Source organism: Canis aureus, chromosome 38, assembly GCF_053574225.1.
Source record: "Canis aureus isolate CA01 chromosome 38, VMU_Caureus_v.1.0, whole genome shotgun sequence".
Taxonomy (NCBI): domain Eukaryota; kingdom Metazoa; phylum Chordata; class Mammalia; order Carnivora; family Canidae; genus Canis; species Canis aureus.
In genome coordinates, this window is record NC_135648.1 from 21,615,257 (window position 1) to 21,642,192 (window position 26,936).

The 26,936-nt window shown below is 49.1% G+C and overlaps 1 protein-coding gene and 1 long non-coding RNA gene across 6 annotated transcripts; one reads left to right on the forward strand and one right to left on the reverse strand.

The window, feature by feature from the left end:
• The first annotated feature begins 994 nt into the window (after positions 1–994).
• On the forward strand, positions 995–26,749 carry RAB7B (RAB7B, member RAS oncogene family). 5 transcript variants are annotated; one of them, XM_077887255.1, is made up of 7 exons: positions 997–1,229; positions 2,462–2,615; positions 9,156–9,224; positions 9,611–9,737; positions 10,459–10,674; positions 17,982–18,107; positions 24,322–26,749. In XM_077887255.1, the coding sequence occupies exons 3-7, from the start codon at positions 9,172–9,174 to the stop codon at positions 24,400–24,402; spliced, it is 603 nt and encodes a 200-aa protein (XP_077743381.1). In that variant the 5' UTR covers positions 997–1,229; positions 2,462–2,615; positions 9,156–9,171; the 3' UTR covers positions 24,403–26,749. The 5 variants fall into 5 exon arrangements, with proteins under 5 accessions (XP_077743384.1, XP_077743381.1, XP_077743380.1 ...); XM_077887254.1 differs by lacking the exon at positions 2,462–2,615 and having other exon boundaries at positions 999–1,229; XM_077887256.1 differs by lacking the exons at positions 997–1,229; positions 2,462–2,615 and adding an exon at positions 8,810–8,890.
• On the reverse strand, positions 17,804–22,233 carry LOC144307427 (uncharacterized). Its single transcript, XR_013374306.1, has 3 exons — positions 21,596–22,233; positions 20,163–20,294; positions 17,804–19,697 (listed from the first exon to the last, which is right to left on the reverse strand). It is a non-coding gene; the product is annotated as an uncharacterized LOC144307427 (long non-coding RNA).
• Positions 26,750–26,936: the final 187 nt, after the last annotated feature.

The following is a 26,936-nucleotide window of genomic DNA, read 5'->3' on the forward strand; positions in this document are numbered from 1 at the left end:
CTGCCCAATGCACACTTCAGGGAGGTCATCGTGCCCTCCCTCCAGGCATGGGTGCAAATTGGAACAAGGGCGTGAGCTTCAGCTGGAGCTTTTGTCCCACTGAAAACCCCTTACCAATGCCTGTACCTGGTATGGAGTGTGGCCCATTAGAGGTTCGAGGTGACTGGTCTGCCTTTGGGTAAGTAGAGTCCAGCTGACCAGACAGACACAGACAGAAGCAACGAGGCCAGAGACAGACAGTGAGGATCTTGAGACAAAGGGAGGGAAAAGCCCATCTTGGAAGGATGGAGGGCTGCATCAAATGTACTACAAGCCTTAAGGAGAGCCCTTGGGATCTGGTAACCCATTCTTTGGGCTTGTCTAAACTCACTTTATTCCCCTTTTATCTGCCAACCATAGTTTCTCAGGGCATGGTTCCAGGCAGCTCAAAGGGATACCAAACTGAGCCTCATGCTAACAGTACTGAAAATTACTGTAGTCTCTTAAGTACTTCAGGTGGAGCCACACATCTTCATCTGAGAGCCCAGGGAGAGATGTCAGGACTTGCCTCCCATCTCATAAGACTGGGGTGTGTGCGTGTGTGTGTGTGTGTGTGTATGTGCGCGCGCACGCACGGGTGCGGTGAGGGGGTGGCAGTGTCGTATGGTGTATGTACAGTATTAGGGTGAGAACAGGCGTGAGGATCAGAATGTCTTCCTGCTGGGCTGGTGGGGGGACCGAATCTACTGTCCATGTGAATCTAATACTTCGACAAACAAAAGGTCCCCTTCACTGGGTGACTTCTAACAGCCCCAGCAGAAAATTCCTAAAACCAGTCAGAGGCTCTGCATGGTGCTCCCAAACCTGCATGTTGCCTTGCAGACTCGAGCCACACAGTCCCATTCCTTGTCCCCACTCTCCCACCCTCCTCCCAGGGCCAGCATCCCTGTAAACCCCATTCTCATGGGGCCCACCCAGTCGAGTGAGCTCTGAAGCTGAGCTTCCCATTCCACCCCACCCCCTCCACCCACACAGCTGAGCTCACCCAGCCTGCCTCTTTTGCAACTTTCCCAAGTCTGTGCATGAAAGAGAGGAGGAAAACAGAAGGACGTTGCTTGGCATCGACAAACCGTTCTGATCCAAAGCCTTTTTCCTCTGAACGGCCTGAGACCTCTGCTCTAAGAGGAAACCCCCAGACTCAGAGAGCACGCCGCCTGCCCTCATTTGCCGGATGCTAGGCAGCCACAGCTGTAAGTGCCTTGGAAGTTTTTTTCGGTTCTTCTGTCTGTCCCAGAGACCCCAGAGGTACTGAGCTTTGGGGGTGGGAGAGAGGGAGTAGAGGCAAGGAATGCAAGGATGAGGCTTTGAATCTGACAGCTGCAGGGCTCAGATCCAACCTAAAGACCCCCCCATGCCAGAGAAACGTCTAGGGCATGGCAGGGAGCCAGGCAGAGAAGACTTCCCCGCCCAGCCCAGGGAGCTGGGGCCCGGCTCAGGGCTCTGCTCAGGCCATCAGCCTCAGCGGGAGGACATGGCCGGCTGGCTCAGCAGAGAGGGTACAGCCAGCTCCCTGGGTCACCTTGCCACATCGACAGGGCGCCTTCTTGGGTGGAAGCTGTTGGCCAAAGGGTCTCATTGGGGAAGGAGGAACTCCTAGAACAGGAAAGTGTCCCTCTTGTTCTAAATCATAAACATGTCTCCTGGCACGGCTCTCCAATCCTAGGCAAGCAATGAACAGAATTGGACAGATGTGAGTTAGTCTCAGTTTGCCACTAACCAGTTCTTGACTCAGGAATCCAATGAACTATGATGGCATTTTGTAAACAGCTAAGTGCCCTATTAATGCAATTGCTAGGCATTGTGCATTAATGAAAATAATTCATTTGAGCTTGTCAATTGATGTCCCACCACACAAGTCCCATAGAGATAGAAACTTGTCTGTATCCTCAGATCTACACAGTGCTAATGCATAGTAGGCACATAGTACATGTGCTGGGTGAATGGGCAGCTGGATGGACAGATGAATGGATGGATAAATGGAAGGATAACGAGGGGCACCTGGGTGGCCTAGTAGTTGTCTGCCTTTGGAAGGTTACATGGACAGGTAGACAGGTGGGTGAATAGATAACTGGATGAACAGATGAGGATGGATGAATGAATGACTATTGAAGATTTAATATTCGCCTCATGAGCCAGGCTCTATGGAGGGATAGAGAAGTGGGAGGAGTGTCCTGTCCTCTGAGCACTGATAGTCTACTTAAGGAGACAGGACTAATACTTCCAAAGAACTTCAAGAACAAGAGCGAACATGGAGCCTTCTGAAACCAGGGCCCTGGGTGCTCTTCCTGGAGGGAGCAGGTCTGGACCTGCTGGGATTTAGAAGGCGGAAGAGTGAGCATCCCCGCAAGGCTTTGTGCTTTATAGATAGCTTCCTTTCAAAGACAAACTTTGTTCCCATGATTATAAATCCCATTATTTTTAGGGTGGATATATTTGTCATTTTCTAAGACGTGGAGCAGGAAGGGGAGACACTGAAAGCTGGGTATTTAGTAGACCGCCTGCTTCAGCCCTCTCATCTGCCCCTGCTCACTGGCCTCCTGATCAGCAGAAAGAACACTTCACCCAACACCACTGAGGTGGGAAATGGTACCTGGGTCCTGGTTGGGGCCAGTGGGGTAGGGAGAGAAGGGGAGTGGGGAGGGGAAAGCAGAGCAGATCCAAAAGTTCTTATAAGACTGGCCCTACGCCCTAAGGCTGTGGGGGGGAGGAGGCATCAACTCAGTCTCTCTTACTCCCCAGGGACTGAGCTATACAGTAGCTTTGGTGGGTGGGCAGGGCTCCAGGCTTAGAAGGACTGCCAGGGAGAGGGGACTTAGTCACATGCCGTGGAGAGTGAGTGGCCTGTTAATTCTGCTCTGGGTGGACCTGCACTGGCTGAAGGTAGGGCCCTGCCTTCCAAGCCTGCTTTTCTCTGTTATTTAACAGTAGAAGGTGATGACTCAGTCTAGCCTCTAGGACGATGCCCTAGTTTGAAGCCTCTGAGGTAGCTGAGTGGGAGGAGGCTTGAAAGGACAGCTATTGCCAAATTCCAGCCAAGGGCTGAGGCCAGAGGACATAGGAAAGGACTTCAGCCACCATTTGAAATCTGCATATGCCTCCTTGTTAGCCCAGCCAGTGTCTACCTCCCTGCCACCTTTCCTCACCAGTGACACTGTCCCGATCACCCTCTTGTTGCTGCTAGTTATCCTGGGTCCAAGGATCAGGCTATTTTAAATAACAAGCTCAGCAAATTCTGCCCTTCTGAGCATGGGGTAGGGGATCTGCAGGAGCAGGATACTTTAAGGGCACATCCAGGGGAAGGGGATTGGGGGAGGGGGTGGAGAGGGAACTCAGAGTCAAGGCCAAAGTGAGTCACAAGGGTGTGGAAAAGAAAAGACAGTAAACTTCAGAAGGCCTGGCATGTGGCAGAAGAATTGAGCCTGTTTTATGTGGCCCCAGGAGAAATCCACCGCTAGAGGAGGGAAGAAACTCTGTGGGGACAGGTCTAGCTCCATCTTTCTATGAATGGGGTCGAGATGGCTCAAGCACTGGGTGGGGGATTGGACTGGATCATCTTGGAGGTTCCTCCTACAGTGTGCTGGAGCAGGCTCCACACCAGTAGATTTAAATCAGACATGGTGGGAGCGTCTACACCACAGAAAGTGGTCGGTACCACAAATCAGGTCCTTGCCCCCCCCCCCCCCCACGCAATTGTTAACCATTTATCTGGGTTTTCCCCGACTGGGGGAACCTGTTGTCCTATAAGAAATGACACATGTTACCCTGCAGAATAAGCCACAGCCATGACAATGTCTGTTTTACCCATGAGAGAACAAACTTACTAAGGTCAGGCAATCCACCCAAGGTCATGAATATATGGAGGCACGATAGAACTCTGACTCCAAACCTTATGATCAGTCCCCGCTACTAGGTCACCTCCCTCTCCTGCCCCAGACGCAAAGTGATTTGTCTTGTCAGGAAGTCACACTCAGATGACTTTGGGCTGCCACTCGTCCCTGTGTTCTTTTTAAAGAAATTTTGAGGTTTTACGTTTGATATTATTTAATTAGAGTAACAACTGAGCCTCATGTAACAAATTTTAGAACAAGACATATGTAAAATAAAACAATAGCTCCTAGCTTCTAGTTTACCTTTCGCTGCCTCCTATTAATCATTTAGTGTGTATCTCTCCACAGCCTCCTGTGTCTACAGGGCAAGCACAAACATAATATTAAGTGTATGGTCAACACATGGGAGGTTTTTATACAATCAAGATTATGTCATACAAAATGTTCAGGGATGTTCTTTTTCACTTCAATTGTTACCATATTTTTCTTCCTCATTACTTCACTCTTTTTAAAATTGTCAGTATTCCAAACTCTGAACAGATTATAATTTATGCAGAGAATCTCTGATGGATGGATACTAGGTCACAACAGTGTTCTCCAGCAATCATCTTTATACAAAGGGGTATTTGAACATAGGCATATTTTCTGTAGGACAAATTCCTAAAATTAGAAGCTAGGGTATTAAATTCTGATATTGTGGGCAGCCCCGGTGGCGCAGTGGTTTAGCGCCGCCTGCAGCCTGGGGTGTGATCCTGGAGGCCCGGGATTGAGTCCCACATCCGGCTTCCTGCATGGGGCCTGCTTCTCCCTCTGCCTGTGTCTCTGCCTCTCTCCTCGCTCTCCCTGAATGAATAAATAAATAAATCTTTAAAAAAAAATTCTGATATTGTCAAATTTCCCTCCAAAAAAGGCCATGCTATTCATAGCGTTTCAGTGATATGCAACAGTACTTCCCCTATAAATTTGCCGACACTTAATGATACCACCAATCTTTTTAATTTTTGCCACTCTGTAGAGAGAGAAAAAAAGATATTTTTCAATTTTGTATATCTCTAAAAATTACTAAGTTTCAGTATCCTTTCAAAGCTTACTACTTATCATTCATAAGACTTCTGTTGGTTACTTACTCATATTCCTTCCCACTTTTATGTTGTATATTATCTTCTGCTATTTGTACAGCGCTTCCCAGGTAGTGGATATTGACTCTCTGTTATATGTACACACTGTCTGCCTCCCCTGCTCTCACCCCAAATTCCCCTTCGTAAGCACACAAGCTCCACTGAAGGTTTCAAATCCATACCACCCAACACCCGAGCCTTGCTGACAGGGGCACCAAGTGGCAGGTATGTGATCCTTGTTCTAGTTTTATGGAAGACAGTAGAATAAGCAGGTAAGAGTATGGTCTGTGGAGTTGGGCCTGGATTCAAATCCCAGCTCCCAAACCAGGCCCTACCTATAGGCTGTGCTTTTATTTTTTTTTAGGCTGTGCTTTTAGAGAAAATCTACTTCACATCTCTAAACATCTGTTTCTTCAGTGGTGAAATAAAGACCAGTAGTGTCAGCCCCCACAGGTTCCTTCCCTGTGTTAATAATAGTCATAAAAGAGCTAATATTTTTTGAACCTTTAATTTGGGCTAGCAAATGTATTATAATAATGTATTATACATATTATAATGTATTCATTCATTTAACCTCAAAATGATGTACAAATTCACAAAGTCCTCTGCATAGTGCCTGGCGAACTATAGTGTGAGGCCTAGATAACTCCAGCATGGCAGCGTGGCTCTATCATGGTGCGTGAACACACTCCCTTCCAAGTAAACATGCCAAGTCTTGACGCTGGTGGTTAATCCTCTTACAACAGCTCTTGTTCCGAAGACCCATTCCCTCGGCTCCCATTTGTACCTCTTGTCACTTTGGCTGCTTTTCTCTCCATCTCCTCCAACTCTGCTAGGGTTTTGTTGGGGCTCACCAAACCTGAGTCCAGTGCCCCAGATCCTATGCACACAGATTCTATTGGTCCAGACTCAGGAGATCAGGAGGCAGCATGGCAGAGCAGCCTTCTCTGGCCTCCAATTCAAACCCTGGTTCACTTACTATCTGTATGGCCTTGGATGAGATATGAGTGACTTAGCTTCTCTGAGTCTCAGGTACTCAACTCATAGGATAATTGGGAGGATTCCCTAGGTTCTAAGAGAATACAAAGTTGCCTCTGGGGTGGCCTGGGGGGCTAGTTCCTTTCCCACTTGTCCCTGCCTCCCTTTGGTACCGACTCCCTTTCCAAGGCACTTCATTAACTTTTGAGGCTAAGTTAACATGTTGTATCAAAGGCTTTAAGGAAGAACACACCATGGCTCCCACTCCTCTTCTGGGGTTGTAACTGATGCTTGGAGACGTGGTGCCTTTCAGAAACTTCTGAACCATTTCTCCCTTGGGTGGTTTCCCTGTGGGCAGTGTTACCCGTTTCAAAATGCCAGCCCTGGCTAATACACCTTGAATTATCTTCCTCTGCTTGCTTGGAGCACAGGGAATGTTTGCTGAATGAAAGAATGAATCAATGGACAGTATCCTTGGTCTGATCCTCATGACCCATCTTAAAACTTGGTTCTTCTGGGGCTCCTGGGTGGCTCAGTGGTTGAGCATCTGCCTTTGGCTCAGGTCATGGGATAAAGTTCCACACTGGGCTCCCCACAGGGAGCCTGCTTCTCTCTCTGCCTATATCTCTGCCTCTTTCTGTGTGTCTCTCATGAATAGATAAATAAAATCTTTAAAAAAACAAAACAAAACAAAACCCTTCCTTCTTCTCCCGGCTTTCTTTCTTTCTTTCTTTTTAAATATTTATTTATTTATTTATTTATTTACTCATAAGAGACACAGAGAGAGAGAGGCAGAGACACAGGTAGAGGGAGAAGCAGGCTCCATGCAGGGAGATGCACGCGGGATTTCTCCAGAATCGCGCCCTGGGCTGAAAGCGGTGCTAAACCACTGAGCCACCTGGGCTGCCCATTCTCCCAGCTTTCTTATCTCCATACCTTTAGCCTCACCCTTCCTTGAAGCAAACCATCCACCTTCTCCATTCACTGTTCCCAGGGTTTTGTTTACTATGTCCCCTCCCTCTGAAATATCACCCCCTAACCACAAATCTTGTTTCTTCAGGGCCCAGTTGGATTGCTCGCTTCTTTCCCTGCCCCCAAACCCCCATAGCGCTCTCTCTGTGCCTCTGTTGGGATGCTTTACAGTTTCTCTCTGGTGTAATCACTCAGCCCTGAGCTTTCTCCCGTGATGACTCCCTGGTAGGATTTCCGATTTGTTCCATCTTTATGCTCGTCCCTGCATCTACTGCAGGGCTTTGCAATGCAAGAGATAGGTAGGTATTTTTGGAATGACTGTCATGCATCACCAAGAAGACCTGTTGCCCACCATGCCAATCCAGCCCTCCTAGGTTATGGCAGAAGGTCCAGTGACACCAACTCAAGCTCCTGAGACAAGCAGCTCTGAGCAGAGCCTCAAACCACCCCTGGGCCATGACGTGGCTCATGGAGAGGCACAAACAGCCCTAGCTAGGCCTCTGAGGACTTTTGATTTCACTTTGTGCTAACTAGGCACCCTCAGGCAAGCCTCTTGTGGCCAGTGAGTTACAGCTCCAGTAGATAAAGCATATTTCAACCAGAAGGGACCTTGAGTCAATTGGGGCCCAACTTTTTCATTTTCTAGTCGGAAAGCCAAGGCTCAGAAAGGGGAAGTAATTGGCCCAATGCCCTACAGTGCCAAAGTGAGAGAACTAGAACCAAGATCTCAGGACATCCAATTTAGAGCTCTTTCCAAGTACCAGGGGAAAGTCAAGCTGGCTCTTTTGAACACCTCAGCCAGGCAGAGTCAGATCAAGGTTTTCTCAGTATGCCTACCTAGTACATCCAAGGATAGAAGATTCAGGAGTTGAGAATTGTATATACATATGTGTGCATGTAAGAGTAGAACCCAAAGAGCCAGTTAAGCAAGCCCTCTGTGACAGTTTTGTTTTAGCTTGTTAAAAAATAAAAATAATTAATATGTATATGTATATATAAAATGCACACATGAACATATGTGTATTTCTCTCATAGGAGCAATTCCTGTTTGATATGTTTGTTATTTTAAAAATGAAACATACTAAAAAGCACAGAAAACATGATAAATTGTGTAATCTCCTACCACCCAGAATTAACCACTTAAATTTGTTGTATATTTCACTCTTAACCTTTTTGTATGCAAGTAGGAACTCATGTTCATATCTGGGGTGGTATCATATACACAGTTTAGTGTCTTCTGTCTTTCATTAAGACCCTATAAGGGGCACCTGGGTGGCTCAGTCAGTTAAGCGTCCACATTTGGCTCAGGTCATGATCCCTGAATCCTAGGATCAAGCCCTGAGCAGAGAGCCTACTTTTCCCTCTCCCTCTGCCCCTCCCCCTGCTCATGCTCTCTCTATATATAATAATAAATAAGATCCTTAAAAAAATCTTTAGAGCCTATGGCATAAGCATTTTCCCACATTAAAATAATATTCTCGAAAATTCCATGCTAATAGTTCATTGCATGCCATGATTTATTAAACCACTTCTTAGTTATTAGATATTTATAAATAATACTAAAAAAGAACATTCTTGAACAAAAATCTTTGCCTTCATTTCAGATTATTTCCTTAGGACAAATTCCTAGAAGTGGAAGGCAGGAACGTTTTTAAGGTTGTCAATACTTGCTGCCAAGTGGCTTTCCAGAAACATGTACCAATTATACCCGCCACCAGCTGCATTGGAGAAGAGCCTTTTGATTCTGTGATTGCAGCAACACCTCGAGCTGGGGGAGGGGCACTGTCCCATCCAAAGCCTCTCTCTCTGGCAGTCCTGACAATGGACCCCTTGTCCTGCCCCCATCCCCTCTTCCCACACCGCCTTCCATCCCTGGCTCCAGGCTTGACTGTCCTCAAGGCCTCTGTTCAGTCCAGTCCTGTCTTCTTGGCGCTCCAGGCTGCCTCCAAGAGCAGGGTTGGTAAAGCTGAAGGGTGAGAGATGTGCCTGTCCTGTGAGGCTATCACACTTCCAGCCTTGGGGAGGTCCCAAGAGGAAGTTGCAGGGGTAGGGGTGGGTTAGGGTTGCTGATTATCCTTCTCTTTTGGAGAACAACCCCACCTGAGTCCTGGGCCCAGAGCAGGGATCTGCACATCAAGGAAGGGAAGGTAGAGGCCAGCTTCAACAACGATGGCTACAAGGGACTCTGGGCAGCATGCAAATGACATCCATTTCCCTACAGGCTCTGAAGCCCCTCCATGAATCCCAGGAAGAAGGTGGACCTGAAGCTCATCATCATTGGAGCCCTGGGGTAAGCCAAAATCAACTCAGGGTGTGGGGGTTGGGAAGCAGCCCCTACCCAAGGGCAGGGAGACCTCCTGAATATTTCTTACCTACCATGGGTTCCTTTCTGATTCAGCATAGCACCAGGGAGGCCATCACACCCCAAGGAAGAGAACTCAAATGGGCAAAAGAGCCTGAGAGTAGGGCCACTTGGTTTCTGGTTTATTTGGATGGGTCTGTACTTTTAGAGTCCATTTCCTAAACCCTTCTGCTCACTGGAGTCCTTGGACTGCAAATGTCAGAAATTCAGAATCTTGGAGAGATGGCAACAAGAGGGGCAAGGCAAGATTCTGAGAATGGTATAGGTGTGTGTATGTATGTGTTGTTCACACATGTCTGGGGTTTTTTCCTCAGCGTAGGAAAGACCTCCCTCCTCCACCAATATGTGCACAAGACATTTTATGAGGACTACCAGACCACACTGGGGGCCAGCATTCTCTCCAAAATTATCATACTGGATGACACAACTTTGAAGCTACAGGTGAGCAGCCCTGCCTTTCCCTCTTCAGCATGCATACCTGAAAATCATCCCACATCCCCTAGATAGCCACTCACATAGCCGTGTGCACAAGGAGCTACAAAGGTTTAGAACAGCTGAGTTCAACAAACTTCAACTCATGAACCGGATGTGGTCCACCACCTGTTTTTATAAGTAACATTTTATTGGAACCCAGCCATGTCCACTGTTAGTTATGGTCTATGGCTGCTTTCACACTACAACAGCAGAATTGAGTAGTTGCAACAGATAGTATGGTCTGCAAAGCCTAAAATATTTACTATGTGTCCCTTTAAGAAAAAAAATTGCTGATCCCTGGTCTGGGGGGAGAAAAAAAAGGACAAATCCAGGGGTTGGGAGGCCCCACTCCCTAGTCTCAGGTTCACCGGAAATTTTGGTAAGTGGCCTTAAGTCACTCCCAAGGCCCAAATCTGTCAGATAAGAATAACTGTGCCTGTCCTGATGACCCAGGAGAAAAATGAGAACTCAGATGTGAAAGCATTCTTGGGATGCTAACGGATAGTGCAAAGATGCTATACATGGGTGACAGGGTTAAGATGCCCGTGTGTAAAAGGACCACAAGCACCTGTTCCAGGGCTGTCTGCTTCCTACCCAGAAAAAGGAAAGTTTGACATCAAATAACCCAGTTGGGCCTACCTCCAGGCACTCATCACAGCCCTATGTGGCGGCTACTCTTTCCTTCCAGATCTGGGACACAGGCGGACAGGAGAGGTTCCGCTCCATGGTGTCCACATTCTACAAAGGCTCCGATGGGTGCATCCTTGCTTTTGATGTCACTGACCTAGAGTCTTTTGAAGCACTGGATACCTGGAGGGGTGATGTTCTGGCCAAAACGATTCCAATGGAACCATCCTACCCCATGGTGGTGCTGGGAAACAAGATCGATCTCGCAGACCGGCAGGTACCATCCATATTTCATTCATTCACCAAACATTGTGTGAGCATCTAGTACATGCCAGGCCCTGTGGTTGGTCCCACACATGTAGAACTGAATCAGACATAGTCCTTACCTTAAGAATCTTGACATCTCTTAGTGGGTATGGATACTTTAAACAATGATTATGATAAATACAATGATAGAGATATACCTTGGATATTTAGGAACCACCGTGAAAGGGCGTTTACTCAAGCCCAGAATATAGAAAGGGCTTCCTAGGAGAGGTAGGTTCCAGTCTGAAGAAACAGCATGAGCAAAGGCAAGAAATAGCACGATGCGAGCTGAGAAGTGAAAGCAATTTTGTTTAGAAACAGGGAATGGAAGAATTAAAGCATCAGAGGTAAGCAGGTGGAATTTGAATTAACATCTAGAACAGTATTTCTACCCAGGGTCAGACAGGGAATTGCAGTTATAAATTCTTGAATCTATAAATTTTCTGGGAAAGTAGTCAAATATATTTTTATTAGCATAAGAGTATTCCAGATCATCTGGCTAACCGCAGGACACTTGGTCTGCTCCATGGCTACAACGACCGCATTTATGTAGGTGTTTACTGCTATAGTGGAATTGATTAGAGCTCTTTCCTTATTGCTTACTAAAGAGTAAATAATAGAGGTAGACTTAATTTGTAAAAGATACTCTTGTGCCAAGTGAAGTTTAAATGACACCAAAAAGAGCCATTTGAACAAGGTTTTCAAATAGAGAAAAGAAATGAAGAACTGCCATCATATTTGAGCTATGTTTTCACACTAGTTCAAATGGAGAAAAGGAAAGAACCGAGGCATTTTTAAAATGATGGATAGATGCATGGATGGATGGGTGGACAGACAGACAGATGTACAGGTTGGATGGATGGATGGATGCATGTATGCATGGATGGATGATGGTGCTTCCAATGAAGCTACCACCATCATTAAGAAGAGCCTTTAGATGTGCTTGAGATTTTTAGATGACTTTAGATGTGCTGAGTTTAAGGAACTTGTAGTACAACTAATTACAGATGACCATGGGCTGTGGAACATACAAGAATAAAACTTCAAAGGTGATGCTTGTGCTGGAAACAGAAATCTAGGCATCATCAATTCTATGGTCACTTCAGGTCGCAAATTTAGCGTCAATTCTCTAACATCCAGTCTCAGATAATAATCAAAGTCCTAAGTTCATTGAAAGGCAAGGTATCTCCCTTTCATTTTCCCACTATAGGTGAGACACTGTGGTCTAGGCGGGGGAGGAATGGTCCTTTGCCTCTTGTTGCTAACTTTATGTGTCCACACTTTTTGCCCTTCTCCGGGTAATTCTGGTTTCAAACTCTGTCAGAAATGAAGCAAGAAGAGGGAGAAGAAGTCAGGTTAGCAGGAAAATCCTGTTTGATGGGTACTGTCACAAGATAGTTTGTATTCTCTGGCCCCAGCAGCTGTTTCAAGTGGTCTCTCCCATGGGTCACCTTTGGGTCCTTAAGAAGCCTTCACTGAGAGCATTTAACTGTACCTCCTAAGACGAGTGTCTCACATTTTCCTCCTCTGTCTCCTCATCTCCTGATTTTTCATCCTCCACCCAACTGGGGGCACCACATCCTGTAGGCAGTCTTCCTAATGGGGTTTACAACAGCTCCAGGCTGGCTAGCTCTCTCTGTAGAGCCACCTCCTTCACAAGGCTCACCCACAAATCCTGCCTCCCTGTAGGAGCAAGCACAATTCGTTCACACAGAGTCTGTTCTCTATCTGCCCTGTTGCCTTTTGCCTTAGCTCCCTTGGGTGCATGTCAGGCACCTGTCCACTGTATCCACCGAACTCCAGGGGTCGTATGTTAAGCTTTTCAAGTGGCCTCCTAGAAGCCTTCTTTTAGCTAGAGGTGAGCTTTACCTAGTCTCCCTCTTGCGAGAAGGGAAGATGTATACCCAAAACACAACTCTCTCCAAAGAAATCCTTTCTAATCTTCCTTTCAATCTTTTTATATCCATGTTGTGGGTTTTAGAGTCACCTAACAATTTCTGGGTCATGAAGCTTTGGAAACATGTGAGATCCCAGGGTGATCTGTCTCCCAACCTACTTTATATCTGACATCTATCAGATTGCAGCACCTTTACAGAAACTTCCATTTTAACATCCTGTTTCATGAGTCTGTAGGTCATAGGATGGGAAGTTGAGAGAGTCCAAGGCTGAGAGTCTGATTTTTTCTCACTGAAATCAGAGGCACCATCTTCTGTTGAGCAGGAGGAGGAAGGGAACCAAGTAGAAGTCTCAGGAATCGTGGTGAAGCTTTGCCAGTTATTTTGGAGAAAGTCAAGGACAAAGATTAGAACTAGTGGGTGACACTAGGGGCTCAGTGAAAAAAAGGAGACCAGGAATTAGAGCTGGCATCTGGGCTGGGTTTTTCTCCAGCAGCCACTTGTGGGTTGAGAGCCAGGAATGAGGGACCTGGGACTCAGGTGTTTCCAGACAAGAACAGCTGCAGAGTTGAAGTGTGGGGACCCTGACAAGCCACCAAGGAAAGAGAGACGAGGGGAGGTGTGAAGGAGCAGGCAGCTCCAGTGTCCAAGGTGGAAGGGATGAGGCAGAAGGAAGTTGAGAGGAAGGAGACTGTGTCACAGAATGGGAGGCCAGATTCAATATTTGATGGAGGTCCTGGTCAGGCCCCAGGAAGAAAAGGCTGAAGTGGAGAGAAGATGCGTTCTGTTGGAGGCACAGGAATCGGGAGGCTGCTCTGAGAGATGGGGGCGGAGGGGCCAGGATGGAAACAGGAAGGATGGAAAGAGCAGGCGATGCCTGGGAGGGGTGGAGGGGTCCATCCAGGCCTTAGGAGAGGAGACTTGCTCTGCGGAGAGAGGAAGAAGAGAGATTTGGAAGAGGCGGAGAGGCCCCAGGCAAGGCCACCCCATCCCTGGGACCTGTGGCTGCGGGTAGGGAGATGGGCCCCTGCCCAGGCCTGCAGGGGGCACGGGGAGCCTAGGAAAAGCTGGGGCTCCACCGAGACAGGGAGGTGAGAGCGGCCCGGGGGAGGGGGGGCAAGGGGAGCCCATCTCCCCACAGGCAGGCCCGGGGAGGGGCCCGTGGGGCAGGCAGAGTGGGCGGGAGTGGGGAGGAGGAACCGGGAGCCCAAAGAGGCGAGGCTGCGGGGCGCTGCCCCAGGGTCCCGGTGCCAGCCCAGGGGTTGGGGAGCAGCGGAGGCAGCTGAGAGACCTGCTCTGCCCCCCACCCCCAGGCAGCCTCCTCCCGGCTCTCCCGCAGGCTCCAGCGACCTCGGCGACCTCCTGGGGGCCAGGGAGTCCCACACAGACCTCCGAGGGGCCTGGGGAGCGCGGGGCGAGCCTCCTCCTACATGGAAGCCTCCCTCTTACTTTCTCCAAGGGATGGGCTGAGACAACATAGGAGTTTTTCTCACTTAATAAAAAGGAAATTACTGTTTAAAACTTTATGGCTAGAGTTAGGATGAGGAAAAAGTCTGGAGGTGGTTGGGAGTGATACCGATCCACACCCAAGGACGGGACTGTGCCCAATGCCACTGAACTGTGCGCTTAAGTATAGGTAAAATGGTACCTCTTATGTTTATGTATATGTTACCACAATAAAACAAAATACGTATGTATGCATGCATTATATATATATGGATAAATATATCACATGATTGATTTTTTTGATTGCTGACTTTTTAAAAAAAATCCCTATTCTTTCTATAGAAGGAAATAGTGGAAAAATATTAGTTTGATAGAAAGAACAGCTCTGCTAGCACCCATTCTACAAAGAATTCATTCACAAGAATGTGAATTCTTTGCTTTATGCTCAGGTAGGCAATTTCTGACTCATCACTGATCCACAACGTGGGAATTGTATTTTCTGAAAATATCCTCTGTTATTTTTGGTAGTGCTCTAAGATGTATGTGACACACTCATTTTGATTTTAATTTTATACAATTGGTCCTTTAAAATGAATATGAGCTGGAAAGGCATCATATGTAAAATTATGCAAACCGAGCTAGTTTTGTCAAATGTTTGGCCTCTAAGAAGTAATCAAAATTATAACAGAAGGAAAATGTTAATAGTATATACATACTGCCAACCAAAAGCAAAAGTAACCAAAGTAATGCTTTCAAAACTTCCTTATTTCCCAAGTCCCCACATACTACACTCTGAGTTGATTTCCACAGTCAGAGCCTAAAGGATAAAGAACTATTATTTTATAAATAAATAAAAGACAAGGCAATTTAAACAATCATGAAACTGTAACAAGAACTGGAAGTGGATAGTGAAAGGCGCTGGCTGGGTGGCTTTCTTCCCAGGCAGGCCGGTTGAGGTGGAGTGGGGAGGAGGAGGGGTACAAAAAAAAGTTAATTTGCAACATAATCTCAACTGACAATTTGAAGTGTGTATTTAACCACTTCGTATAAACGCTACAGAGAAAGATCAAGGGCAAATGAGATAAAACGTCTGTCACAACCAGGCACCAGACAGGTCCTGTCACTGTCCAGTGGGAGAGAAGGGAGCCGAGACCAGCAGGTTGCTGCTGCAGGCTTGTCTTCCCAGCTCTGTTGCTGGGTTCCTTGGTCACTAATGGGGCTTCTGCTTCTCACGCCATGAAATATAAAGAATATCTCTACATCCTGGAGAAGCAGAGGCCTTGACTTCTTTTCACTTGACTTCAGTTTTTACTGCAACTCCTGCATGTCGCTGCTCTTTTCAGTCAAATGCTCATCACCTGGTGGGGGCAGAGGGATGGGGGTGGATAGAAAAAGGAAAGCACTATAGGAAGTGTAAGTCTGGTCCTTACACTTGAGGACTTTTTTTTGTTTTAAGATTTTATTTATTTACTCATTAGAGACACACAGAGACGTAGAGGGAGAAGCAGGCTCCCTGTGAGGAGACTGGTGCGGAACTCGATCCCAGGACCCTGGGATCACGACCTGAGCCAAAGACAGATGCTCAACCACTGAGCCACCCAGATGCCCCACACTTAAAGATTTTTGAAAGATAGGAAGCCCTTTGCATTTCTAAGACTCCACCCAGGTACAATGTGTTAGTTTCTAATGCTTATTTATTTGTGGTTACTGGTAAGGACAAGACAAATCACCAGCCACCCTTGATCCTTCCTCCAAACAGTTTAGAATGTTCCTGAACTGTGAGGCTTCTTGGTTGCTCACCAGGCCTTGGGCATCTGAGCTCCACGAAAGGAAGCTGTCCTGGACAGTTCCTGGGCCCTTCCCATATAGGCAAGAGGGTCTAGGAGATCAGAGGCCAAGACCAAAGCCTGGGGTCCCCCCAAAAAAGCCTGGGCATGCAGTGTGGAGGTGTCTGCTAGCCCCCCAAAGGACAGGCTGCTTAGCTGACCCCAGGCTGCACCCTCTAGTCTCAAGTGGAGAGCCTCCCAATGCCACCACAATGCTGGTGTCAGCAGAGGCATTGGGGGAAACAGCTGTGACCCCCTGGTATTGCCGTCACTCTTGAGACCAGGGAAGCAGGAACCAAAGAGACAAGGGCCAGTGATGCTTCCTTTAATCCTTTAATCCGGATGAGACAGTCATTCCTAGAACCTGCAAGAGTGAGGGAGGCAGTCTCTGATAACCGCCCACCCCCCCCACCCCCCCCCCCACCCGGCCCCGGCCACTCTGTCTTCTGGGAGAGAAACAGTGTCCTTTCTCTGTGATAAAAACCCTGGCTCCCTTAAGTAAAACGAAATCATGGTTATAAAGTACCAAGCACAGCAAATGTTCAATATGGAGCCATTTCCTCCTCCCTGAATTAATTAATTAGGCATTAAATTAAATGGCTCCAATTGTCTTTGGAAGTAACTCACCGGGCTGCCAGGCACTTTCCAAACCAACATGCTCAAACTCTGATCTGCCGTTTGCAGTGAGATAGAGATGTCCTCATTCCACCTGTACCTAGTGGCCCATGGTGCCAGGCCAAGAGCTGAGCTCAAGAAGCTGATGGTCTAGTGGGAGAGGCAGAAGGGACACAGTCCTCCTGCGGTGCCCTGAAGAGGGCAGCTCCGATGCCACCAGGACCTGAGCTGGGCTCCGTTCAGCTCTGCATTCTTTTTTTTTTTTTTTTAAAGACTATTTATTTATTCATGAGAGACACAGAGAGAGGCAGAGGCACAGGAAGAGGGAGAAGCGGGCTCCTCGCAGGGAGCCCGATGCGGGACTCGATCCCGGGACCCCAGGATCACACCCTGGGCTGAAGGCAGATGCTCAACCGCTGAGCCTCCCAGGGATCCCCAGCTCCGCCTTCTCAGCTGTGTGATCTGAGGCAGGTCGCTAAACCCCTCTGAGCCTCGGTGTTCTTATCTATAAAGTGGAGCTAATAAGACCCCCCCCACGGGGTCTTTGGCAGGACTGCTTGAGCTAATATGACAAGCTATCTACCATGGTATCGGTCCCCTAGAAGTAGCTCATCAACAGTTCCCAGGACTCTGCCCTGGGGAAAAAGGGTTAGCAAGGACCTGAGTCGCTGCTCAGCAACAGAGCTCCCGGGCCCAGGCCCTAGCCGGCTCTGGGGACAGAAGTCCTCCACCCCTGCTCGTGGCCATCATGTTCATCTCCTTTTGGAGGGACTGATGAAGACGCCAATGGCAGAGGGGCGCCTAGTGTGGGCCTTAGGAAAGCAGCATAGTTCAGCGGGCTCTAATTCTGCCAAGTTGTGTTCAAGTCCTGCTCAACCCCACACTCTGAGCACAGTCCTCAGCTTCCCCATTTGGAAAATGGAGCTAACAATAAGCAGCTCGGAGATTTATGTTTTTTATTTTTTAATTTTTATTTATTTATGATAGTCACAGAGAGAGAGAGAGGCAGAGACATAGGCAGAGGGAGAAGCAGGCTCCAGGCACCCGGAGCCCGACGTGGGATTCGATCCCAGGTCTCCAGGATCATGCCCTGGGCCAAAGGCAGGCGCCAAACCGCTGCGCCACCCAGGGTTCCCTCGGAGATTTATGTTAAGAAAGAATGTGTGGGGATGCCTGGGTAGCCCAGCGGTTTAGCACCACCTTTGGCCCAGGGCCTGATCCTGGAGACCCGGGATCGAGTCCCACATCGGGCTCCCTGCAAGGAGCCTGCTTCTCCCTCTGCCTGTGTCTCTGCCTCTCTCTCTCTCTATCTCTCATGAATATATAAATAAAATCTTAAAAAAAAAAAAAACAAGAAAGAAAGAATGTGTGTAACACATGGAAGGTTCTTGATAAATGGGAGTACTGGTGGGGATGGTGGGAGGTGACAGTGGGCAATATGATGAGGGTGGGGATGGTAGCAGCAATGATTCAGGGACAGTCTTCCTTTCATTCAGGTGCCTCAGGAGGTAGCTCAAGGCTGGTGTAAAGAGAAGGATATTCCCTACTTTGAAGTCAGTGCCAAGAACGACATCAATGTGGTACAAGCCTTTGAGATGCTGGCCAGTCGGGCTCTGTCCAGGGTGAGTGACTATGGTGGCAGCACCTGCCAGGGCCTGTCTCCGGGGATGGGAAGCTCAGGAGCTTCCAGAGAAGAACACACTGGGCACAGACAGGGGTGTGGGTAGGACAGGATTGTTCATTGTCTTAATCAGTTCCTAAGTGGGCCCAGCAGTACCCCGACTCTGACCCCAGGGTCCCGGAAGCATAAAGCTACCTTGGAGTACATAGCTGGTGGCCTCACGGTCTGGCTGATTCTAAAACATACAGTTTCTGCACCTCACCTCTGGACATTCTCATGTAGTAGGGGTCTGAGAAATGATGATCTAGTTCAATCCGGACTGGTAGGAGAGAAGCTCCACAGTGCCACGCATTTGTCCAGGTGGGAGATCAAGCCTGCGGGGGTTGCTGACACCCTCCTGTCAAACATATGTGTGGACTCCCCGTGGTTAGTGTGTCGTCTGTGCTGGGCAGTGTGCAGGGCTCGGGGCCCCTTGCCCTCCTGAGACAGTCTGATAGGCCCACATGTGGTCACAGTCCAGGTGTAAGGTGGGGAAGGATTCAGTGGGGGGCCCCAGAAGGGGGCACACAACCCAACTGTGAGGGAGGAGAGAGGGGAAGAGGGGAAGGTCAGTGAAGGCTGCCCGGAAGCAGGAGCAGGGTTTTCATCCTTTTCTGATAGGCAGTCTAGAAACTCAGAAGAGGGTTCATGAGTGATTAGCACAGGGAAGGGATCAGCTTGGCTCATCATTCTGCCACATTTAATCAGGGTGGGCTTCCCAGAAGAGGGGAGAAGCTCATTGTGGCAGTGACTTTGAATTGAGGAAAGGGGCATTGGGAGGTCGAGGGTTCCTCTATGGGGAAGTGCCTGCCCTCATCCTGGTGACCAGCTTCCCGGCCTGGTGCTGCCAGCTGCCCTGGAGAGAAGCCCTCCCACCAGGGAGGGGGCGGGGAGAAGCCCCAAGCGTGCCATCCACACATCTCAGAGCCTTCATCTCACGGTGTGCCCCCACAGACTATTTTTACGCTTCCCCTCCAGCCGCTGTCTCGTGTTAAGGGGAAGCTGGGGGTGTCCATCTGTAGCACATGATCAAGGGGTGTGGCTTAAATGACACAGCCTGCAACGTTGGCTCTTAAGCCACAGATGGCCCTGCTCACGTCATTCCCCAGAAAGCTGAGGAATGTTATTTGACCTTGTATGGTGATGTGGGTTAAACGATCCTCCACAAACACGGTATAGTCATTGCCAAATGCTTAGTCACGGGGAAGCCTCACCAGCCCAGAGCCAGTGTCCGCATGTGGTCAGCATCCATCCTTTCTGAAGAAGGAGTGTCTTTCACTCTTAAAGTTACATCTTCCTTGCTGCGCCAACTTTCTGAAGCTTTTCTGCTGGTTTTGTCATCGTTGTTGTTGTTTTAATATCTGACTTGGCAAAAGAATAGCTTAGCAATGGCAGGTCTGGTGTCAATGGTGGAAATCTACTGATGAGAAGTTTGCAAGTCACAGGTAGGGTGTCCACAGTCATACAGGCCTGCATTTGAATCCTGCCCTCGTGCTTTCAAGTGGACTCCTGGGCAAAATGCTGTGACTCCTCTGAGTCTCGGTTTCCTCATCTGTAAAATGGAAATAATGCAATCCCATAAGCATTTATTGAGTTGTCAGGCTAGGGCTGGAGATACGGCCCTTGGTGACTCTAAGGTCAGGTAGAGAAGGAAGGCATTCACAAACAAGCTGTCATAGAGGTAAGTGCCCCAGACGGAGCAAGGTCAAGGCAGGGAGATGACTCAGTCGTGGCTGGTGGTGAGGGTGGGTGAGGATGCTACCCAGAGAAGTGGCATGTGACCTGGGTGTTGAAAGACAATCCGCAGTTTGCAGGTGGACATGGGAGGAGGGAGGGTGGGCGCAGGATTAGGACAGAGAGAAGGGCATGGCCAGAGGCCCGGGCACCAATCCATGGGCTCATGTAAGGAACCAGCTGTGGGTCCATCTGTAGAAGGAAAGGCGGCATGAAGAGAAGCAGGGGTGTAGGGTGAGTGAGGGAGCCCACAAGGTCAACAGCGCAGATCATGAGCACCTACCAGGACTTGGACTTCATGCTGCAGGTGCATGTTGTCCAGAAGGTGCTGCTGGACCCGAGGCACACGGGGGCTCACCAGGCACCTTGACGCCCCACAGGGCGTGCCTTTTACTCAGAAACTTGAAGGAGAAATCTTTTCACATAAAACAAAACAAACATAATTACTAGAGCATAGGATGTAAAATTCTCACAGATTTTTAAAGCGAAACTAGAGTATGCACATCTCTATTTTAAAGTCAGACAAGTTTTCAAACACATTTTCTACAAAGGCCTTTCCTTGCTTCCCAGGGAGGTAGTCAGAATGTTTGAGAAGGAGATGTGAGGGTGGCAATGGGAGGGAAGCCTCAGGCTGGGGTGAGAGGAGCTGGGGCTCCAAAGCCCAGTAGATCTGAGTTTAAATCTTGGCTCAACCTCTTGCTCACTGTGTGTCCTAAAGCAACTCATGCAGCCTCCCTAAGCCACCACTTCCCTCTCTTTAAAGTACAAATAATAGTATCTTCCTACTGGGGTTGTTGCAAGGGCCGAATAAAGCAATTCACCATACAGAGAAGGCATTAAACAAAAGATAACTTTTTAAAGAATTTTATTTAAATTCAATTTGCAACATACAGTATAACACCCAGTGCTCATCTCGTCATGTGCCCTCCTTAGTGCCCATCCCCTAGTTACCCCATCCCCCACCCACCTCCCCTTCTGGAACCCTGTTTTAAAACAGGAGCTATGTATAAGGGTTTCCGGCAGGGAGTTGCCCGCTTCATGGGGGATGAGCCCAAGGGGTGGTTGAGAAGATACTGCAGTAGTCCAAGCAGGACAGAATGGAAATGCCAGGACAGGGTGGATTAAACACTCAGGAGAGAGAACCTTAGGGGTTGATGACGGTCAAATGTAGGAAAGAAGGAATCAGGAGCTGTTTAGGTCAATGACTGGGTTCCCAGCTTGGCGATCAGAGGCATGATTGAGTAGAATGCTAGGGACCCAGCCACAGAAGAGAGGAGAAAGCAGGGGCATCACAAGAGGAGAGGGCAATGCAGTCCATCGGGGCACATGACATTCATGATTCCTCGAAACGTCCGAGTTGTGCATGAACGCTGGTTGGAAAGAGTGATTTGTGAGTTCAGCACCAGAATAGGTACTCCGCCAGCATTTCAGTAGGAAAGATGTAGGATACTTAGTTTTTCCAAACTATGACTAAGAATGCCGTCATGGTCAGAGAAGGACACCACCTGCTTAAGGGGATTTGGGATGAAGAGATTTTGCTCTTGCCAAGTTGGCACTACCATCCCTGCTGGGACTGGTCAGGCCTGAGCCCCGTGACCTGCCTTGACGCATGGAGGCCCGGTTCCTTTGAAGCTAACTGGAGACAGACATGAGGGCCATGCCCAGGAGGGGAGCAGGCTGGCTGGCTAGCAGGTAAGCTTGGTGAAACTATAGGACCTTTTTGAGGCCCTCCAGATGCAGGATGGAAAGGTAGGGCCACTGAGGTGACCAGGCTGGAAGGGACAGACCGGCACAGTCACATCTCTTAGGTGCATTAAGGTACGTGCATGAGGATTCAGTGTGACTTTACAGCTCAATTCACACGTTGCCGAGGGGACAGGGGCCCAGAGAAAAGAATTACGCAGGAGACGTAACTGTGTCCCTCTGGTTACTTGAAAGTTTGGTGTGAGCGAGATGATGCTATTATGAGCTGAAATGATGTCACAAATGGGAAGCACTCCGGTGACTTGGACCTGTGGAGGTGTGACTATTATTGGGTGAAGAAAGCTGGTGTGAAGACCTCAGGCTTTGCCAAGGCAACAAATGAGGAAGTTTCTCAAACCTTCTGGAGAGACAGCATTCCATTTGAATCTAGAATAAAATGCAAGGGAGCTTGGAAAGCCCAGCAGCTCCTCGGGGCATTCTAAATCTCCTTCCTGAAGGCTGGCATTGTAGACAGTGGCACAGGTTTCTGTTCATGAGGGCCTCTAGGGTCCCAGCTGGGTCTCAGGTGGACATGAGGGTGGGACACGCTTGGGGGGGGGGGGTAAAGAATCCATAGGCCCTGCTTCCTGGGTCCAAAGGTCCGATTAGGAAAGTTCCAGACCCCAGGGAGGCACCCAGAAAATACCGAACAATAAGAGAATCCTTCTAAATCCTTCCAGGGAGAGATGGATCGCTCAGTGTAAAGGGGAACTTAGCCAGTGATGCTCCACTCTTCCTCACTGGGAGGTTTAGAAATGTCAGAATTTTACCTACTTTCGCTCCATGGAGGGAGAGGGCCCCGCACACAGCAGAAGGGGCTAGCTGGAGGACTGGACGTGTCCGGGGCTGCAGAGGCTGGAGCCGACACGCCAGGCCTGGGCAGTGCTGGGGATAAAGAGCCACTCGGCCCTATTTTCTCTTCTCAGATACCTTGGGTGGGACTCCACTCTCTCAGGGTGAGAGCTAGGGAAGCCCTGGGGTGCCCCGGGTTGAGTTTGTCAGCAACGGGCTTGGATCCTCCCCAGCAGAGGAGGAGATCCATCTGGAGTGTGGGGACATCTCCAGAGAGACAGAGCATTGGCCGAGCATACACTGTCCCCCTCTCCCCCCCATACTAATCATTCCTGTTAAAATAATAGTTATTATTTTATATATATAAATTCTAATAACTCTAAATAATTTGGCTAGGGCTGCTTAAGGCCCATCACCCAGGCTAAGATACTGGGGCTCTCAAAAAACAAACTAGATGGCAAAGAGCTTTATCCAAGCCCAGTATCACGAACTCCGCATGGCAGGCTAGATGACCACTCAGTCTGGGGGTGGCAGTGAGTCATGGGACATGGGAAGACTGTCTCATGTATCTCGGGAGCCACCATCATCAGAATGAAGCAAGTGGGGCCTGACACCATCCCTTGGGACCCAGGGCCATCGCCTGAAGGGCCGTGACATTCCCCAGTGGTGGAGGGTGCTGCTCAGGTCCACACCCAGGTAGTGAGAGGCACTCACACGCACACACACAATACAGTTGTGCGGGGCATGGATGTCTGAGCCTGGTGACTGGTGAAAGCCTGGCAGAGTAAAGAGATGGGGTCCCTCTAGGAAGAGACCCTTTAATGTGGTATATGTACAATGGAATATTCCTCAGCCATCAGAAAGGACAGATACCCACCATTCACTTCGACGTGGATGGAACTGGAGGGCATTATGCTGAGTGAAATAAGTCAATCGGAGAAGGACAAGCATCGTATGGTTTCACTCATATGGTATGTGGAATATAAGAAATAGAGAAAGGGATTATAAGGGAAGGAGGGGAAACTGAGTGAGGAAAAATTAGGGGAGGAAGACAAACCATGAGAGACTCCTAACTCTGGGAAATGAACAAAGGGTTACAGAAGGGGAGGTGGGTGAGGGGATGGGGTGATTGGGTGATGGGCACTAAAGACGGCAGGTGATGTAATGAGCACTGGCTGTTACACTATATATTGGTAAATCAGATTTAAATAAATTTTTTTTAAAAAGAAGAAGGCTTTTAGCCCTAGAATTCATCTCCTGGAGGAAGGGCCTGCTTGCCCCTCACCCTGCCCTCACCCCTGAGCCAAGCAGGGGTGGGTCCTGGGAGGGAAGTTGTCAGCTGGATGGGGAGAGGCTTTCTCTGGGTGTTGTTGGGACACAAGTGTTTGGGAGAGTGGGCAGAGAAGCAAATAGACCCAGTGGAAACGCCGAGTCTACTTTAGGGAGGACAGAGGCTGTGGGAAGGGTTGAGGATTGACTGGGTTTCTCTAGGTGCCAAGGTGGTGAGTAGGGGAGGCTAGGGGGTGGACATGCCAAGAGAAGGTGGGGGTGTGGAGGGTGTTTGTGGGGAGAGGCCTCCAGCAGAAATAAGGGGTGGGTTGTCCTCATCTCTGCCTGAGGTCAAATGTCACCTCCATTACTCCCTCTGGAGAATGGAAGGCTATGGGACCAAGGCCACCCCACTGGTCCAGGCTCCCGGGAAGAAGCTGGAGGGGGTGGTGAGGAAAGAAGAGGGTGGGGAAGACAAGTGCCCACGCCCCCATCCCACCCCCCGGGCCTCAGCTTCCTAACAGGGCAATAGGGAAGGAATAAAAAGCCTGACCACCAGCAGCCAGTAAGCAACAGAAAGAAGGTAAGGCTCTTTGCCTTTCAGGATGTCAACTCTGATTTCTTTTTCCCTTCCCCAGTATCAAAGCATCTTGGAGAATTACCTCACAGACTCCATCAAGCTCTCACCAGAAGACCAGTCTAGGAGTCGGTGTTGCTAATCATCCAGACTCCCGCCCTGATGCTCCGACGAAGCCCCTGGGGCCTGGGCATCCAGGCCCCCACCAGCCCCCTGCCCACTCAAGCTCAGCCCAAGCAGCCGAGGCTCTGCAGCCAGAGCCCTTGATCCCCTCGCATCTGCGCTGGGTCCAGACCAGAGTACAGCCCCTGCCTCGGGCTGAGCCCAGTGAGGATGGGGCTGGGCCCCCAGAGCCCCTGCCTGAACCCAGAGTGTCACAGCCGAATCTTGGCCCTGGAGGAGTCACAGTCCCCTCACTGGCTCCAGCCTTCCTGCTCCCCCCGCCCCCAAACACACTCCTGCTCCAGAATGCACATCTCACAGGCAGACAGGCCGGAGTCTGGACTCTGGAGTCCTACTGTCGTCTCCTGTGTACAGGTGGGCCTTCCTTGCCCATGCCACCACACACCTGCAAAGCCACAGCACAGCTGGGACAAGGGCACAGCTCAGGCCATCTTGGTGACTAGGCCAGGAAGTGAGGGCCTAGGTCTCATGTGAGGGCCTGCCTCAACCCCTGGTGGCCTCTCTTCAGGCCTGGAACACTGCTCTGCTCCCTCCAGGACATAGGAAAATGCCCAGGAAAAGGCACCAAGGACCGGTTCATTCATCTCTGCTGGACACTCAGACAACTCCTCTAAATCTCTCTGAGCCTTGGCTTGCTCGTCTGTCAAATGGGGGTGGTGCGTGCCCTGCCCACATCAGACTCTATGATTCTGAGGACCAGAAGCTCCGCTTAAGTCTCAGTTGCTCTTGTTGATACGCATTTATTTATTCCTTCAGCAAGTATGGTTGAGGATCTACTCTGTACCATGCATTGAGGTCCGGGGACAAATGAAACCAACAAGGACCTGCTCTCCTGGACCTGACATTCTGATAAGGGAGAGAAGCAGTACACACAGAATTTAAACAGATATTTTCCAAGAGTAGATAAGTGCTTGAACAAAGCAAACAAGGTATTGGAATAGAAAAGGACAGGAACTGAGGTTGGTGCTATTTCAGACAAAATGGTCCTGGAGGGCTTCCCTGAGGAGGTATCCTTCGGCCCAGGACTAGAGAATGAACAGCTGACTGCCACTGGAGACAGAGCATTCCAGGGAGACGCGCAGCAGGAGCCAAGGTCCTGAGGTGAGGACAAGCTTGATGTGTTCCAAGAGCAGCAAAAGGACATTCACTGACCTGAAGACTCAAAGCTGGTGTCCCCGAGACGAGCAAAGGAGACTCCGCCCCCGGGTGGCTCCTTGATCTTCTGGTGATTGGCCTCCAGAGGGCAGCAGTGTCCTTCCCTTGCAGGCTGAGTGGCCAGTGGCCGCTGCAGGACACCTGAAAGGGAGGCTTTTCTCTCTGTGCTCATCCTCAAAGCTTGTTCTCAGGCTGTGGGATTGTTTAAGCCGGTGAGATTCGTGGGGCAGGAGAATCCCAATTTCTTAAACCTAGTAAGAAATGGGCAAAAAACTGAAACATTAATGATTCAGGCAAGAAATCCTTATCAGTGACAAATACTAGAATGAGAGACCTGGGAAACTCATGGGCTCCCTGTCCATGCAGACTCTTCTGGCATAGACAGCATGGACAGGGCCCAGCCTGAAGGGGGTGGACGAGATGACCACTCAGAGGCTCCCAGGCCGCATCATGCCCACCATGGAAGTCTCCTGTCTACACAGAGGTATCCTGCCCTGAGCTCCAAGCAGAGCTGGAATGTTAGGGTAGGACTTCTGATGTCATCTGACTCTGAAGATCCTCCCAGAGGTAGGGAATCCTGGGAGGGGAGGGGTCAGCAGGAGAGTTTGGGGAGCCTCATCTCCCCCACCCAGCTGTGGAGGAAGGACAGGCTTGTCCTGGGCAGCGGCATGGATCTGGCATATGAGCAGGTGGCGGGGAGCAAGCCACTGTCTCTGTGTCCATGGAGTGGCATTCTGCATGTCACACAGGCTCTCCTGGGAGTTCGTCAGACTGTGGATGGGATGTGTGGTGTCAGGTGTGTATCTACAGCAGCTCGTGCACCGCAGTGGACATATGAATGTTTCTAAGTGCATGCAACAAATAATAAATGTGTCCTTCTTTATTTTTTTCCTTTTTGGTATTTTGTTATTAGGTTTAAAAAGCAAACAGAGGCACCTGGGTGGCTCAGTCAGTGAACTGTCAGCCTTTAGCTCAGGTCATAATCCTGGGGTCCTGGGATGGAGCCCCACGTTATGCTCCTGGCTTAGCAGGCAACCTGCTTCTCCTTCTCCCTCTGCCTGCAGCTCCTCCTGGCTTGTACACTCTCTCTCTCTCTCTCAAATAAATAAATGAAATCTTTAAAAAAAAACAATAAAATAAAGCAAAAAACAGACATGTTTCCGTAGTTCAGAATTCAAAAGATACTAAAGAGAAGACAATAAAAAAGTAAAATAGGACTGGCTTACATAACTGACGGGGCCCAGGGCAAAAATGAAAATGTCCCATCACTTGTTAAAAAATGATTAAAAACTTCAACACAGTGACAAAGGATCTTTAAACCGAGCACGCGGTCCTTGG